The 16205-nt window shown below is 40.2% G+C and overlaps 1 protein-coding gene across 1 annotated transcript in view; it reads right to left on the bottom strand.

Annotated features, from left to right (window-relative positions):
• Positions 1–16205, bottom strand: part of LOC139649816 (cadherin-12-like) — a 57905-nt gene that overhangs the window by 35236 nt on the left and 6464 nt on the right. The window contains exons 2-4 of the mRNA XM_071526318.1: positions 5857–6151; positions 3328–3447; positions 1417–1584 (exon numbers count right to left, since the gene is read on the bottom strand). Coding sequence (XP_071382419.1) covers positions 1417–1584; positions 3328–3447; positions 5857–6151 — 583 coding nt within the window. The remainder of the gene's footprint in view (positions 1–1416; positions 1585–3327; positions 3448–5856; positions 6152–16205) is intronic.

Here is a 16205-nt window from a genome sequence, read left to right as displayed (position 1 = left end):
TGCTAATTTAGCAAAGCAACCATGTTATAGAAGTTAATTGTCTGATAAGGTTGATTTGTTTCCAAATTACTGTGACACAGGAAACTGTTTAGCCCCTTTGGACCTCTACTCTGCTGCACTACAAATTAGAGCTTCAAAAGTGTCAGCTCAGTTAACCTAAATAGATAGTTTGTTTGGCTTTGTTAGTTCTAGTCAGCAAGCTAATTTATCAAAGCAACTAATTTGAATGTTATGTGAGTACAAGATACTATTAATGCCAGCTTCTACCAGATATGTTAGCTAGTGTGAAAATTTAGATGTGTTAACAACAGTGATAGTTAGTTGACCATGTGGTTAGCAATAATCTCACATTATCTACGCAAAATTGATCAGATATCAGTGGCGATATTATCAGTTCCCAGTCAAAAAGAACACAGAAACCCATGTATATTCCATTCTGTTGAGACAGGCAAGTTTTATGTTTAGAAATGCAATAATCACAGCCACCGTTGCCCAAGAGCTGAGGACCTCCAATATGGCCGCCGTGTTTTTTGTCACCTGTAAGCCCTCTATTGATGTAGAGAGAGAAAAAGACAAAGAAAGGATTTGGGGCAGGGCAGAGGAGCCACCATACTTGGCCATGAACCTCTGTGCTGTGACAGCATTATGGAAATATCATCTTTTCCCCACAGCCAAAGGAGCTTGACCGTCTGACTGCCTGTATTTACATTCAGAGGAGACCACAGAGTGGCGCCTCAAAATGCCTGAAGAGGACTGCATCAATACAGAGCAGTGTGTTTGCTTTCCTTTTCGTACCTCTTACTGTTTTGGAATATAAATTATTTTGCATGGTCTAATATTTATGCTGAATATATATATCATGTTTTCACAGATCAATGAGTTTACAGTACTTTTTTTCGGCTTACCTTGTTACATGACCTGGTGAACAGTAGAATAGAATTAATCTGGTTTAGCAGCTTAAATAACATACTGGACAAGATACCGTATTTTAATACAGTGACTCAAGCTCTGGTGCAGCAAACCTGCTCTAAATATAGAAGGACGGCCCATGAGCAAAATAACACCAACCCTGCTTTATTTACCAGAAGTAGCTGTAGATGCAATCATGCTAAATAAATAGGCCTCTGCTTATGACAGTGCATAATGACAAAATAACGAAAACCAATTACAAAGGGTAGAGAAGATGAATACACTCTGCCCTCTTGTAATTGCATGGCGTTTTCTTTCTTAATATAAGATGTGTGAATCAGCATAAGGTCATCCACATTATTAGTATTTTCAGAAAATGGAACTCTGTGTTGTTCAACAGCCATAATGCTCACATTTTGTACAGGCTTTCGTTGTTATGGTGGCTTTTCAAAATACTAAATAAATGTGTTTAGAGGGAATAGGCAACAAGGCAGAAAGGAGACTCACTTTTGGAGAACCTGGGTGGGTTATCGTTGACGTCGCTGAGGGTGATGTTAACAGTGGTGGTCCCAGCCAGCCCCCCCAGCTGGCCCCCCATGTCCTTGGCCTGGATTAGTACTTGGTACTGTTCCTTCACCTCTCGGTCCATATTGGGCAAGGCTGTCTTTATAACCCCTGGTGTACAGCCAGATTGATGAGCAAAGCAGATCATAAAGGGAGGGAGGGAGAGAAAGAAATAGGGGGAGAGAGGACAGGGAGAGCGAGGGAGACAGCGAGAGCGAGATAGAAAGAGAAAGGGGAAAAACATGTGAACAATAAAATTCCCTGAAATATGTTTGGCGCCAAATGTACAATTTACTTCGCTCCGAGAAGCCCACTTAGAAAGACTCCACATGTGCCACTGACCAAGGCTGGAATGGAGGTCATTTCACAAGCCGCAGACACTTGACATTCAATAGGGAACTTTGGTGAGGCCATATAATGATTCACTTGAGGATCAGAAACCCTGAGATCAGAGAGCGTTTGTGCTGCAGATTAATAGCTAGGTCAGTGGGAGGTTGTCAGGCTAAAAGGAAGCGCTGAGCGTAGGTGGGTCTGCACGTTTTCCCTCCTCTCATTCCACTTAATATGGTGAGGATGCCACATTTGATCCACAGTCTCCAAACGTGTGTGAATACAAAATCAAACACCATGTTGATTTTTGACATTCCTGTCATCTTTTTTTTGGCGTTGTGGTACGCCTTCTGAGAAGGATCCTGCTGGGATGTGCATGGTGATTTAGGTGTGTTGTTCCCCTTCCTTTTCTCCCCCTCGCCCACTTTTATTCCCTAAATGTTTGTTCCCATTGTTGATGTGTGTTTGGAGATAGACACCGGCCCAGCAGTGCAAACATTTATTTTAACAGTTTGATTTTCCTGAATCAGTATGAAATACAGTCACAGTTTGTGCTCTGTAAAGCTCTGGGATGAGCAGCATAATCAGCAATAGATTCCACCGTATCCCCCTGTGTGATATGTATGAACCTATTTTCGCATGCTTTGAACTGTCCCAGATAGTACGCCAACAGCGGCCCACTACTGGCAAACACTGGAGATACAAAAGGTGTTTTGCTCATAAGATTTACAGAAGCCATCCACCGCTGCCACTCTATCACCATCTCGCTCACCTTCTCTGCCTCTGACGCCCTCCTCCCACTCTAACAATGTGCAGCTGGAAATGAATTAACACTGTCAATATTGCTGCATAAAATGTCACCATGTTATATCTTTGTTTGTCTTTTGGCAATTTAAATTCATGCCAGCTGCTACAGTATAGTGGTTTGCTGTCTGACTTTGCAGCAGTCATAGCACATAGACTATCAGTATCCTCGTGGCAAACAAAAAAACACAGCAGTTTGGGCACATTCTGGTGCTTAGACTGCCAGTTCATGACTTCACCTGACATTTGGATGCTTTGAAAAAAACTGATGACATCTAACCGGGCAAGCTGTCAACTGCCATATGTAACGTGGCAATGTGCAAGATCCTTTTTCTCCCAAGATCTGTTTTTTCCTTATTTCTATGTTGGCAACATCTTTGCTGCTAAGCGGTAATTACTGAGATGTACTTCCCAGAGATCGCTTGTCAATCAAACAGCGTGGCAATTTACTATGGCATCTTTTTCCTTGGATTTTCTGTTGATGCAGTTTGAGTTTCTGTAGGTGGCGCTCTTTTCTTTGTCTGTTCAGCCATGGTGGCTATCGCTGCTCATGCTAACTACCCAGTTCTTCCTCTGTTTATTCCAAACAAACCGCTGTTGCTGAATTGATGAACTGTGTATACGCTGAATCACAACTGCTATATCAATTGCCGATAGACAATACCAAATGGAAATGTATTTATATGAAAATGTCATGGTTTAATACTTTAACGTTTGTACCTGTTTTAGGGTCGACAGAGAAGTATGGCTGGCCATGGAGGATGCTGTACACCACTCTAGCACTGTTTCCATAAGTGGGGTCATCTGCATCTGTGGCTGTCACTTGAGTCACATACGTCCCTGTGAAAAAAAAAAAAGACATTTGAATTTATTCGATTTTTTTTTTTCCTTCCCAGACCGATATCCACACTCACTGAAATCCATTAATTTACTGACTGATCTCATTTGACATGATTGAATGATGGATCGCAATTCATGAAGCTACGGCTAATGCTGGAAGTTGAAAGTCCTTATTTGGTCTGGATCCTAATAGAGTGCATCGAGGAGGAGTGTAAAGAATGGTGCTGGGAAATTGTTATATCTTTCTGTTGTAAGTTTTTGATTTGCACATTTGTAGCATTACTAAGTGGCTGTTAGTTGAAATAAATCAGGGGAAAAAAAGTCTCTTTGGTGCGGCCATTCATTAAGCAATGTCACCATTAAGAAAACAAAGGGCCATGGCAGGAATAGTAGTAAGATGGCAGTCTTCCAAATTCCTGCAGTAACAGGGACAAAGTAATTACTTGTTGGAGGTATGGCTCATCCCCTTTAACTAGCTGGCATTGGAAATTCCATAGCAGTAATGCACTCCTTATTTACCATTTTTTCTTTTCTCTTTATATATATATTTTCTACTTATTTACATTTAAGGATAATACCCACATCAGTCCTGCTCCCCACCCCCACCCAAAAACATAAGGACAAAAAAAGGGATTTTACAATATGCATACACATATAGAATAACTATACAAATAAATGGATGAATGAAATTAACAAATAAATCAATAAATAAAATACAGTAAAAGAGGCTAGGAGACATTAGGGTTATCTGTCTAAAATCCCTCTGAAAGTGGTAGTGTTTGTATTACTATGTCTAAGTAAGGTTGCCAAATCTTGATGAAACTTTTCTGTTGATTGCAGCTGTTAATTTCCAAAACCCATCTTTTTTATAGAGATCTACTCAAATTCAGCAGAAAATGTGAGGTTTTAACAGTGTAACCAACAAACATCGGCCTTGCCAGCCAGACTATCTCATCATGAGTGTATAACAGCGAGAGACACGCCTGGTGTCCCAGTCGCGGATGGGCAGAGATTCTCCTGAAAGATTACTTGTAGACAGGTTGACATAGATGCCTTCATGTGGCAGACAGCTCCATGCACGGCTGTATCAATCAAATACCTCTGTGGCTAAAAAACATGCTGTCTAAAAACATTTAACTGTTTTAAACTACAGGATATGTAGCCTGCTTGCTATGTACAGGAGACACCGATGTGAGGGACAGTGTTTCGATGGTCACTGCAGCGTTGTGGTAAGCTCCTTGTTGCCCGTAAAGAGCTGATATTAAACAGGCTTTGCAGTCTGAGCAGATGGTAACAATGGCATTAAAACATTAGGTGACAGAGATTAGTGTCTCAATCCTCCTTAACAAAGCCACACATGCCCGATTAGGCATACCAGAGTACGGCTGCATCATGTTCAACACTAATAGGCCAGAGAACAGACAACAGATGAGATAATATAATCAAAACCTTTTCACTTCTGCCATTTGAAATGCTTTGTTTGAATCAGTTATTTCCTAAAAAGAGCTTTGCACCATTTCCAACGCTGCAGTTTCATAAGTATTCACTCTGTGGGACCAAAAGATGAAAATTTCTGGGGTTTTTGGGGTTTCTGGTCTGATTTCAGCACGCTCTCATTTCTCTGAGGAAGACCGTTCAGCTCCTTTCATCTCATTAGTCTAATTAACAGTTTCAAGTGTTTAAACATCCACTGATGTACCGCAGCACCATTTACTCAACATACTGTCGTAGCAAATAATAGGAGAAGAACAATAATCACAAATGCATTCCGATGCGACCTCCTCCTTGAGAGGAATACGTTTTTGGCTGCATTTGGCATTTTTGGCTGCAATACTGTGCACATATCAATTTAATTCAAAACACGATGAGCCAATCTCTGTAGTCCACTTCCATGGTCAAACCGGCCATGTTTTAGATCAACTTGAAAGGCTCTCTGATTCTGCAGTAAACAGTTACAGAGCAGCGTGTGATTTAGAGTGCTCACGTAGGCTGGGCTGTTTTGTTCCTGCTTTCTACCCATACTCTGGAGACCGCTGATTTGGAGTTCTCTATATGAGGGCTTCGTTGCCATTCAGATCAAGGGGAGCCATTCTCCCAGTGAATTACCTTGATCTGTTCTCCCTGGGGGGAATGTATGAAGACAACCCTGTGAAACATACTCAGGGCACACCAAGAATAACTGGTTCTCTGAAATGTCAAAATCTGTTGGGGGGAGCGGCTTTGCCCCTCTGGTTATACCTGTGATGCTTCTGCGACTCCTCTTCTTCTCTAGCAACTTTGTGCATTTCAGCTCAGTTAAAGAGAAGGAAAAAAAAAACTCTCTGTGCAAGGAATTCAAATCTATTAAGGCAAACATTGATTTCTCCAAGTTAAGTGGCCAAAATGAAGTCGCTGAAGATGGTCACTTACCTACTGGTGACATCTCAGGGACGCTGGCCGTGTATGGGCCCTCCAGGAACTTTGGCTCATTGTCATTGATGTCTTGGACCTTAATTACAAATTCTGATTCAGGCTCTAGGGGCCTGTTGGTGTCGATGTCAACAGCCTGGGCGCGGAGGGTGTAGTAAGGCTTCTCCTCCCTGTCAAGACTCCTTAAGGCATGGATGTCCCCCGTTGTTTGGTCAATGGTGAAAATGGAGCCAGCCCCTTCCCCAGAGAGAGTGTACTTCACCGCACTCTCCCCCTTATCGAGGTCAGTGTGCAGCTGCAAGACAAAAGAGGAAAAAGACAGGTTGAATCCAAACAATGGCACAGCTAATGATTCATTGAAAGCACTGGGGGAGAGCTGTCAAAGCACACTAGTTCATGAAGAGAGTCAAGGAAACTGACTGAGCATCAAAGGGCAAATTCATGTCTCCACAGAGATCTGCAAAACAGTAAGTCATGAGAAAAATAAAATTATCTCACTTTCTTAACATTTCACAGATTAATGAGGCTAAATCTCTCATAAATAATGTATTCTCTCAGTGCAATTACGCCGCGGTGATAACTCCTCGACATTGCGCAGCCATTTCTATTCAAGCATGACTCAAAAATCTTCTAATATATGAGATTTTTGTTCTTGAAGTAACAAAGATCAGACTGTGAAATCTAGAGGCAAACACTAGTGTTCCGCAAGAATCATTTTTAACACCTTTGCAAATTCCGACTTCTCCAGCCAGAGTATATCTTGTTTGACCTAGATATACAGAGGAGCCAGAGCACTTCTCTATGTACAATTACTAGACAAACACATTCCTGGCCGGTGGCACTACACCTATTGACATGGCAGTGATTTCCTCTTCGTGGAGATCAGTCATGTACGACTCTCAAATATTCAAAAGGTTATAATGCAATGCGATCATCACCACATATGGATGTTTTTTCTACGTTGCCCTGATATCAATGGCATTGAATTTGCACCAGCACTCTTGCACACCGCTCTCGTTCCAAGAGGATGGGATGCAAGGTGAATGCAATTAACTGCCTGGTAGGATGGAAAACCAGCAGTACTCTGGGTCCCGAGGTCCCGAGGATTAGATTGATTGATTGATTGATTAGGATCAGGATTGAGAACCACTGACCTATAGCGCCAACTGTGTCAGGACCGTCACTGCACTGAAGACTACAGCCAAACTCTACATATATAGTCATATTTTGGAAGAAAACTCAGGAGGAGAGAGTGGCAGTTTGACAGGTTTATTCAATCTGCAGGTTGGGAGCCAAGGAACTCAAAATCTGAATGATTACACAGAGTTTTATAGGGTGATAGAATGATAGAATAGAATAGATAGAATATAATAAAGCTATTGGTCAAAAGGTATAAGGTCATATGGACAGTGAGTTATTGGCATTTGCACAGTCTAGGCTCACAGTTCTTTGAGAAACACACAGTATGTTGCTTTAGAGTTTAATCTTGTTTTTATTCTTGCATTTTTATTCTTGTCTTTTATAACCAATCTCTGTAAAGCACTTTGGTACAAACTTTTTGTTTTTTAAAGCACTATATAAATAAACTTGAACTTGAACTTGAACTTGAACTTGAACTTGAACTATAATGGTGAAGCAGATTCAGTATTCTTGAGTTTTAAGCACTTAAGGTATAAATATGGGTCAAAGGTTACATATTAAGTGAGCATATACGAATGTTGCTTAGTATAGGTACTTTTCCATTTCTTTCCATTTCATTTGCCCTGTACACTGTTAATACTTACTGGTTAACATACAGTACATTATCCTAACATTAAATAATCCTACTGTACACTGTTAACACCTACAGGTCTGCAGAGTAAAACTAGCAGACTTTTCACTGGGTTTCTTCCGGAGTAGTGACTGGTTTGATGTGGGTGAAGTGTGGAACAGCCTTAACATGACTTCAACCAAGTCTCAAATAACTTGTGGAATTCAACTGCCATTTCCTATTCAGCTGCCAGGAAGCACAATCTCTCACCTGCCTCTCACTCCTCATCACGTTGCCATCTGCTGAAAAAATGTTGTATGAAATGTCATCTGCAGTGCTGACAGTCCAAATTAGATGATCAATTCTAATTACAGTATATTAGAACAATTGCAGTTTTACGAGTACCTACCACTGTAAAATCACTGTATTTTGAATGGAATTACCATGTACTCTCCACAGCCTATGATACTATACGAATGATTCTGATTTCCATCTTGACCCAGTGATAACTCCGGTTTTGCTAATTTATTTGAACAAAGGCATCAGCCTATTAGTGGTTATCTACAGGGGCATCAGAGGCTTCACAGCTATGTTTTGTCCTCACATGGGAAAGCTGACACAGAAGGAAGGAGACGGAGAGAAATTTATTTGGGTGCTACAGTACATCTTGTAGTCTGTATGTGGGAGATGGTGTGATTTGAGGAGTTGAGAATTTTTTATACATTTGTTGCTGTTTTATCTTTTTGAAGTCCTTGATTAAAGGAGGTGAGCGCTTACTGTGCATGAATTTATTATATAGATGACCATGTTTTCTCATTGGTGAAACTGTTGTATTCATTTGTATAAATGTTAAACATTATTATTGTATGGATATTACCATTCATTTTAATTTAATTTACAATACAAATGCCGATATTCAGAATGGAAATGGGAATCACACACTGTTGGGCTGCAGAACCATGTGTTTAAAAAAAATAAATTATATTTGCTGCTTTGCTGCTTGGTCAAAGCTTGGTGCGACTATGTACTGCTTTACTTATATACAAAGCTCTTCATGGCTTAGGACCGGCCTACATTACAGACTCCCTGCTGTTCTATTTCTTCAAGAGCCCTCAGGTCTTCTACTGCTGGTTTGTTAGAAGTACAATACCCCACTCAAAACAATATTGGAGATGCAGCCTTATCTTATCTTATCTTATCTTATCTTATCTTATCTTATCTTATCTTATCTTATCTTATCAAACTATAGTTGGGGTATCATTAACCTCCATTGTTGGATGCATGATGCTAATCGTTCATTCTTCCCAATACAATAAAATTCTCCTCGATTCATATGTTAACACTGAACATCTATACCATAATGATGGCCCATTTTTTGCCATCTGTGTAAAAGAGAAACAGCATTGCTGTAATTCACATGTTAACAAGGCAATAGTAAACATGTCCCCCGTGAATAATGCAGTTCTCCCCCTTGGTTGGCCCCTTTTGGGCCAATCAGTGCAATTTTAAAAAGTCTTCAATTAAAATTCCTTCATACTTAAGTAAGATTGAACAGACTAAATCACTGCCTTCCATGGTTACAATGAATTGAATATATTTGGCCTATATTTCGAGTTTGTAAACATAGGTTTTGCTTTATGCACATTCAGAACAAGTCTCAGACATTGTCCTAGATTATAAACATGAATAGCAAATAACAGCGGACCAAGTTCAGAACCCTGGGGCTCTCCTTTACAGACAGATAACATTTTTGAAGTGAATTAAAATTGAGTGCACTGGACTCTATCATAAAGATAGTTTACAAACCACTGCATTGCTTGATTTGAGAGTCCTACACCAAGCAGTCTTTGATTAATAATGGCATGATCAACAGTACATGAAAAGCCTTGTCAATTTCTATTAATAGGGAGACATACTGTTGCTTATGTTTCAGGCAGCAGCAATATAAATATTTAACCCTAACTGCTGTCATATAGTCACGAGTACATTATATTACAGTGACTTTCATCATAGCTAATTTTCTTTTGAACATGTTACACAGGAGGTGGCCCCATTTGAGATAGAAGAGTGGCCTTGTGGTGAGAGAAACCGTCCTATACCTTCCTATATAGAAGGCCAAATGGTCAATCCTCACAATAGTTGACGTGTCCCTGGTGATGTGTTCTTGAAAAAGCCACTGAACCTCTGCTGAACATGGTCCTGGTTGCCCTGCACTCTGACCCCTCTGGTGAATTCTGTACATGAATGTGTCTCAGAGAGCTGTGCAAAGAAGAATTTTGTAGTATGGCAATTGAAGTACTCAAAATAGCACCAAAAAAAAAAAAAAAAAAGACTGGCAAGTGGTATTTCTGTACATTCTCTATGAATTACATGGCAAACCAATGAGCAAAACATTAATGTGGTGCTAAGCTTTGAGCTTTTCTAAACTGAACACTCTGATCTAGTAGACAGGCACAGCATTTTGCAGATCTAAAACACGGGAGGAACTGGGCCACAGATTTTTTGTGTTTCCATTTAGAATTAGTGTGTATCATAAGGAGGGAGAGGGAGATTAAACAAATGACTCCTTCGATGTGATTTACCAAGACAGAAAATGATATTTCATGTGCCGAGGAACCATGTCTTAAGTCCTCAACCCATGCTAAATTAGCCTAGTGTTGTGTGCTGCATGCTCATTGTGCGGTGTTAAGTCTCTAGCTGAGCAGAATGGACAAAGGGATGAGGAAGAGGAGAAAGATGAACAGGATGATGATGTACCTCCAGGCCGGGGATGGAAGGCGCACAATGGGAAAGGGAATGCAGACTTGTTTTTTTCTCAACTAGTATTAAAAACAAACAAATGAACATAAATAGACAAACAAAAATATGTTTCTCTTTTTACCAATACAGAAATAGCAAAGGCTCTTCATGTTTCATATTCAATGCAACGATAGATGAGGCAGCATGTTCACACACGCATCTCAGCAGACATAGTGCCCATTTTTCACTAGATTTTTACATTATTTTTAATAGTTGAAGCCTATAGGAAACTGTTGGGAAGTTGTCTTAACAGTGTATACTTTATTCTATAACATGTATAACTTACCTTCAATCTTTGTTTTACCAAATATCATAACACAAGTCATGAAATAGCTTAGCTGTAGTTTTTCAGGGAAGTAAAAAAGTAAGCAAAAAGAAAAAATAATCAAACAAAAAAACTTCTGAATATGCTGATAAAAAGATTTGAAAGTATCTGTAGGAACAGGGAGACAGCTTTTTACTGCACTGTCACATTAGGTATGCTGTTAAATGTGACTACTTTTAATTCACCTCCAAAAAATATTGTTCCTTTTTTCCCCTTGAGTCTGATGCCACATTTCAAGCATGGTCTAAGTACAGCAGGTACTGGCAAATTGGGTGCAGAATTGGAGACTTTTTTATTATTATTATTTTTTTCAGTCATGGTTTGTGCCCTTCTTTGTAGATCCAGGCCTCAATCTCATGAATGTTATTCCGATTCAGGGAGTAAAAATTGTCCTAAGCGGCATCAGACGCAAGTACATCCTGTAAGGTGGATGCAATTATTTGTTGGTGTACTATGAAATAAACCATTACTGTCTATCTATGAATAATGGAGAGGTTAAATTTGATTGCCTCACTTGGAATGACAAAAAAAAAACCCATCAAAAATATGAAAAAAAAAAACAACAGCTTGGCATCTATTCTTCACAGCTGCAGTTTATTCAATACAGGTACTCAGGAGAGGCACCTGCAAATCGATTCATAACTGCACAATTAAAGATGAAAAAGAAATGCAAATGCCAAAAAAAAAAAAGAATAGGCACATTGCCTCATTAATTAGAAGGAAAAGTTGACTGATATTAATTAAAAATTCCATTACTCTAACAATGGTAATCAATTATATAAAGAGATTCATTAATAGGGAGGCAGACAAGGGCCCTTTTTAAACTATACAGCACAACCCAATGGGCCCAACAGACAAGAGGCAGAATCGCAGCCAGAAGCTTCTCAACAGTATGTCAAAAGAAAATAAGTGATTTTACTACAAAAAAAAAGGAAAAAAAGAGCCATGGTTATTTTCCAAGCTATAACACATGAATCAACAAAACTAAGTCTGTGCGTGCTGAATTCAAATGATGGCATTAGTGATAACATTATGTAAATCCAAAAAAAGGCAAACATACATTTGGCTAACATATGGCGCATGTGCATAAAGACAGAATGAGAGGAGGAGAAAGTGAGAGAGTTGGGCGGTAACATACACACAGCACGATATATGTGGATAATATGGCTTTAGAGAGGCGAGAATTTCCTATATGCATAACAATTTTCGCTTTTTCATGATCGCTGTAATTAGCAAGTTGCTCTTCTCACGGCATCAGTTGACATAGCAGCTATAAAAAGAACATAAATAAGTCTCTTGTTATCATCAAAACTCTCACCTACTGCGAGCGTAATGATGTTTATGTTCATGAAATTTTATCTTGAATGATTGCTCCATGCTCAGCACTTCTCATGCCAAGATAGACTAGCATAAATAATGTATTTTAGGCAATTAGCTGATGCTATTATCCACAGCAAGTTTCAATGATTGAGCGGGTAGGGGTTCAACGTCTTGCTCAAGCACACTTTGCCAGGATGCATGGATGTTTATGGACATAAATTAGGTGTTTCAAACCTGTGACCTTTAATTTACAGGATATTCTCTCTAACCCAGTGATTCTCAAACTTTTTCATATCAAGGACCCCTAATTTAGTCCACATTAGAGCCACAGACCCCCATTTGATGAGATTTTGTCTCTCGCACCCAAATCTGAGAATATTTTTATTGTCAGATATGATTTTGTCCAGAATCCCATGACAATCTGTATTGTAGGTAGAGAGATAACAGTGAAACTATGATCAAAACAGTCATTCTTCTACATTCTCTAATTGTGTTAGCTTGAAATGATGAAATAATGGTGAAGTTTAACAATTCGTAAATTTGCTAGGCACCCCCTGGAACCCCCTCAAGGACCCCTGGTGGTCCCCGGACCCCACATTGAGAACCACTGCTCTAACCACCACCCTGCCTTACTGTGTTGTCTAGAACAGCTGAAGCAAAGCAAGATAGTCAGCCAGTGCATCAGTCTGCTAGTTGAAACAGATATAGACAGGTCCATAATTGATTACTTATTAACCACCAGTGCAGAAAACTTCTCTTGACTGCAGCTATTCAACCTCAGGTACAAACAGGGAAATATAGCTTGTTTGTGGCGGCTGTGGCACACGCAGGCACACACCCAGAGGATAGTGATTGTGCTTTACAGGGGAATTCTCCTCCAGTGCTGTGGGCTCGTTCAGAGAGAGAGTGCAACTCCACTGAACACCATTGCTATTTGCAGGATTTGCGGCGCTCGGTTCCTCATTGGTTATGCAGTAGACTCGCATATTGATTAATTTGAGCGATTTCAGTGGTGAATGTAACCAACCTCTGTAGAAAACGCTGTAATTGGATTTCTGCAACCAGGATTACGTGGGCCTCATGTCAGGAATGCATATGGAAGCCGTAACTGTTCACAGATAGCGAGCCAACATTGTCCCCCTGAATGGGCCAGCAACCTTCTAGCAGCAAGTGAATTTACAAATCAGTAAACATCCTGAAAGAGTGCAGTTGTTCTTTCCACCTTGGAGCGCCATTTACTGTGCCGCCTGTTTATGTATCCGTTTGAGATGGTGAGATATTTCCAGGTATAAACTTCCAGTATAAACTCAAGTAAATGCAAGTGTTTTGTTTGTGTTGGATTTGCAACAACCCCAGTCTTTGTTAGCACCTCTTGCCATTCCTCTACCAGTCCTGCTCTATTCTCCTGCTGTTCCTCCACTGCTCTTGTGCTCTTGTCCTTCTGTTGCCACCTTCCTCATCCCACTTGAAATAAACATGAGAATAATTATGGCAAATCAACTTCTTTCATTAAGTACGTTGATTTACTTTGTTTACCAGAGATAAACACCACTGTGATATTCTGTAGGTAAGCAGCAGAGCTTCCATGGTGACCTCAACATGAAAGGTCCTCTTTAACTATGAGTCAGTATGTTCTGTGCTACTATGTACAATGTCAATATGTCCCAAACAATTGGTACAAGACAAACTCCTGTAGACATATTGTACTCACACTTGCCTGGACATCAAGGACTTTGCAATGACTGTAAGTGTCTTGTTTGGTGAAATTTAAGACTCAAAATGGGCATGTTTTGGGGGTAAGACATGTCACTGGTCAGAATTAGACATGAAAGAGGTGGAAGATAGGACTTTGACAAAGCAGATTCTGCCAATATATATAAAACAAGTCATTATTTTCAGCCTATTTACAATTATTGGTAAACGTATTATTTTCTTTGTTCCATCATCATAAGTTTCCTGTGATTTTCAGACCTGCTTTGCCATATAATGGCAGTGAATGGAGAGAGAAAAAAACACAATTCTCCATTCTCCTCTACCGGAGCAACAGATAACAGAGAATCACAGATTTTGAGGTTATATCATGCCCAGGAAGCTACACAACCCAAGGTACTACCAAAGTTCAACATCACTATTAATATCCATCATAGGGATTTTCCCAGGATGTGCATATTTAATGAAAAATCTTAAGTACTTTCAAGGCTAAACATAAATTTTCCAAAACGTTTAAGGCCTTATTTTATTTTCCTCAAATTCACAAACTCAAGGGTTTTCAAGGCCTGTGGGAACCGTGTGTACTTGAGGTGAATAAAGTGAGTCTGATCCATATTTAATGATGGGCTAGACTTTGATCAGGACATGGCATGCATGTCCCCCACCAGAATTCAAACCATAAGCCGTTGTTTATCGATGTAACACATTCGCCTCACTAGCCTACCGCTCATCTTGAATTTATTTTTTGGCTCCTATTCGTTATTCAGCCTGAATCTACGCCTCAATCCAACTACTCCTCACCCCCTGTCCCACCAGCCCAGCAGCAGGGCGACAGAGGAGCGGCAGCAGCTTGGCACCGTGGCTGCAGGGTGGCAGAAAGTGTCTTGATGCGCTGTCAGGCCGGTGCCATGTCACACTGTGTCATGACTGCTGGCGGCACGGTGCGTTTTCGCAGGTAGTCGGTGCAGTGGCGAGCCACCAGTGGAGAAGCCACTGTGGCAGATGCTGCTGGCTTATTATAGCTGATCGATATTGGCTTGCGAGCCATTCCTTAGCTGCTGACAGCTAGATGCTTGCTATCTGGGTTGTGACATGCGTCAGTCAGGTAATAGGGATGGAGCAAAAAAAATACACACACTGGGGAGCTCACCAGGATGCTATACTGCTAGATATGCAACCGCTGGAAATGTGTATGTGTGTGTGTGTGTGTGTGTGTGTGTGTGTTAGAGGGAGGGAAGACAAAATGGGATAGATTGACAGATACAGTGTGCATCACAACAGATAGAAGCAGTTCGGCTGGATCCGGCTCTGAAGCTGTATCAGCTCAGTTCAGCACTCTCCACATCTCACCTGCAGCAGTAAACAGGCATTCATCAAAACTCTGACAACAAACATCACATCCACTGCTTGTAGAGGGATGAAGTTTGCAGCCAAGACTGTTGATAGTATCGTTACCCAGATCTGAAGGGACTAATGTGATGCTATAAGCTGCAGAATTACTGCAGGTTCAACAAATTCATTCTAATTAAAGCCTATGTTGTTTTTCTATGACATGATCTATATTTTGCATAGAACACAACATGGTGTAAGAGTGATGCCTGACACATCACATTAATTTACATGATAGTTATTGATCTTCGAGGCTGAGGTTGAGGCTTGATTCCCTTTTCTCATATCACACTTGATTAAACAATATAGCAATATTGATACAATGTACAGAATGTAATTTTCTGCCTAGAATCACAACAATATCGCCCATCAATGTCAAGGTACAAATAGAAAATGTTGATCAGGCCAGTAAGTGATACTGATTGGGACATTAGGGAAACATTTGGAAATATGTTCCAGGCAATTCAAGGGAAAAGTCCATTACCAAAGAGGAGAAAAATATATGGAAAGGTATTACTTTGGCAGGACAGATGAACGACGTCATTAGCTTTCATTTCAGCCGCTCTTTTCACAACTTCTCACGACATTCATCATCAACATACATTACACTTGTAAATGCCCTCAACTTCTTAACATGTTCTAACGAGCAACTGAATCACTGGCAAACCTCATGCATAATTTTCAGCGGAGCAATCCTTTCAAATTACTTTGCATCTGACACCGTGAATTACTTTGGCACCAGATTTCTAGATCAATTCGAGGATAGTATGAAAGCGATCTTGGATGTGTGATTACACCAGTGTTTTTCACTTTTAACGTAATCCACACATTTCATCCTGCATCCAAACATATTTCCATAATTCAGCGTCCAACGCCTGTCACGAAATAATTTCAGCGACATTGATGCATCTAATCGCTGAACACACATACACACACTCACTAGTATGCTATGCTCCCTAGCTCAGTGATTGCAGTATTGTCGTGTCAGACACTCAGTTACTGCATTAGACATGCTTCATGGGCATCATGGATGTATCAACAGGATAATTGTCTGGC

This window comes from Centroberyx affinis, unplaced genomic scaffold (genome assembly GCF_046629955.1).
Source record: "Centroberyx affinis isolate AG114_WGS23_722 - 3 ecotype Tasmania unplaced genomic scaffold, CSIRO-AGI_Caff_v1 ptg001398l_1, whole genome shotgun sequence".
Taxonomy (NCBI): Eukaryota; Metazoa; Chordata; class Actinopteri; order Beryciformes; family Berycidae; genus Centroberyx; species Centroberyx affinis.
The sequence above is the reverse complement of the archived record's forward strand: the minus strand, read 5'-3'. Positions and strand labels throughout refer to the sequence as shown.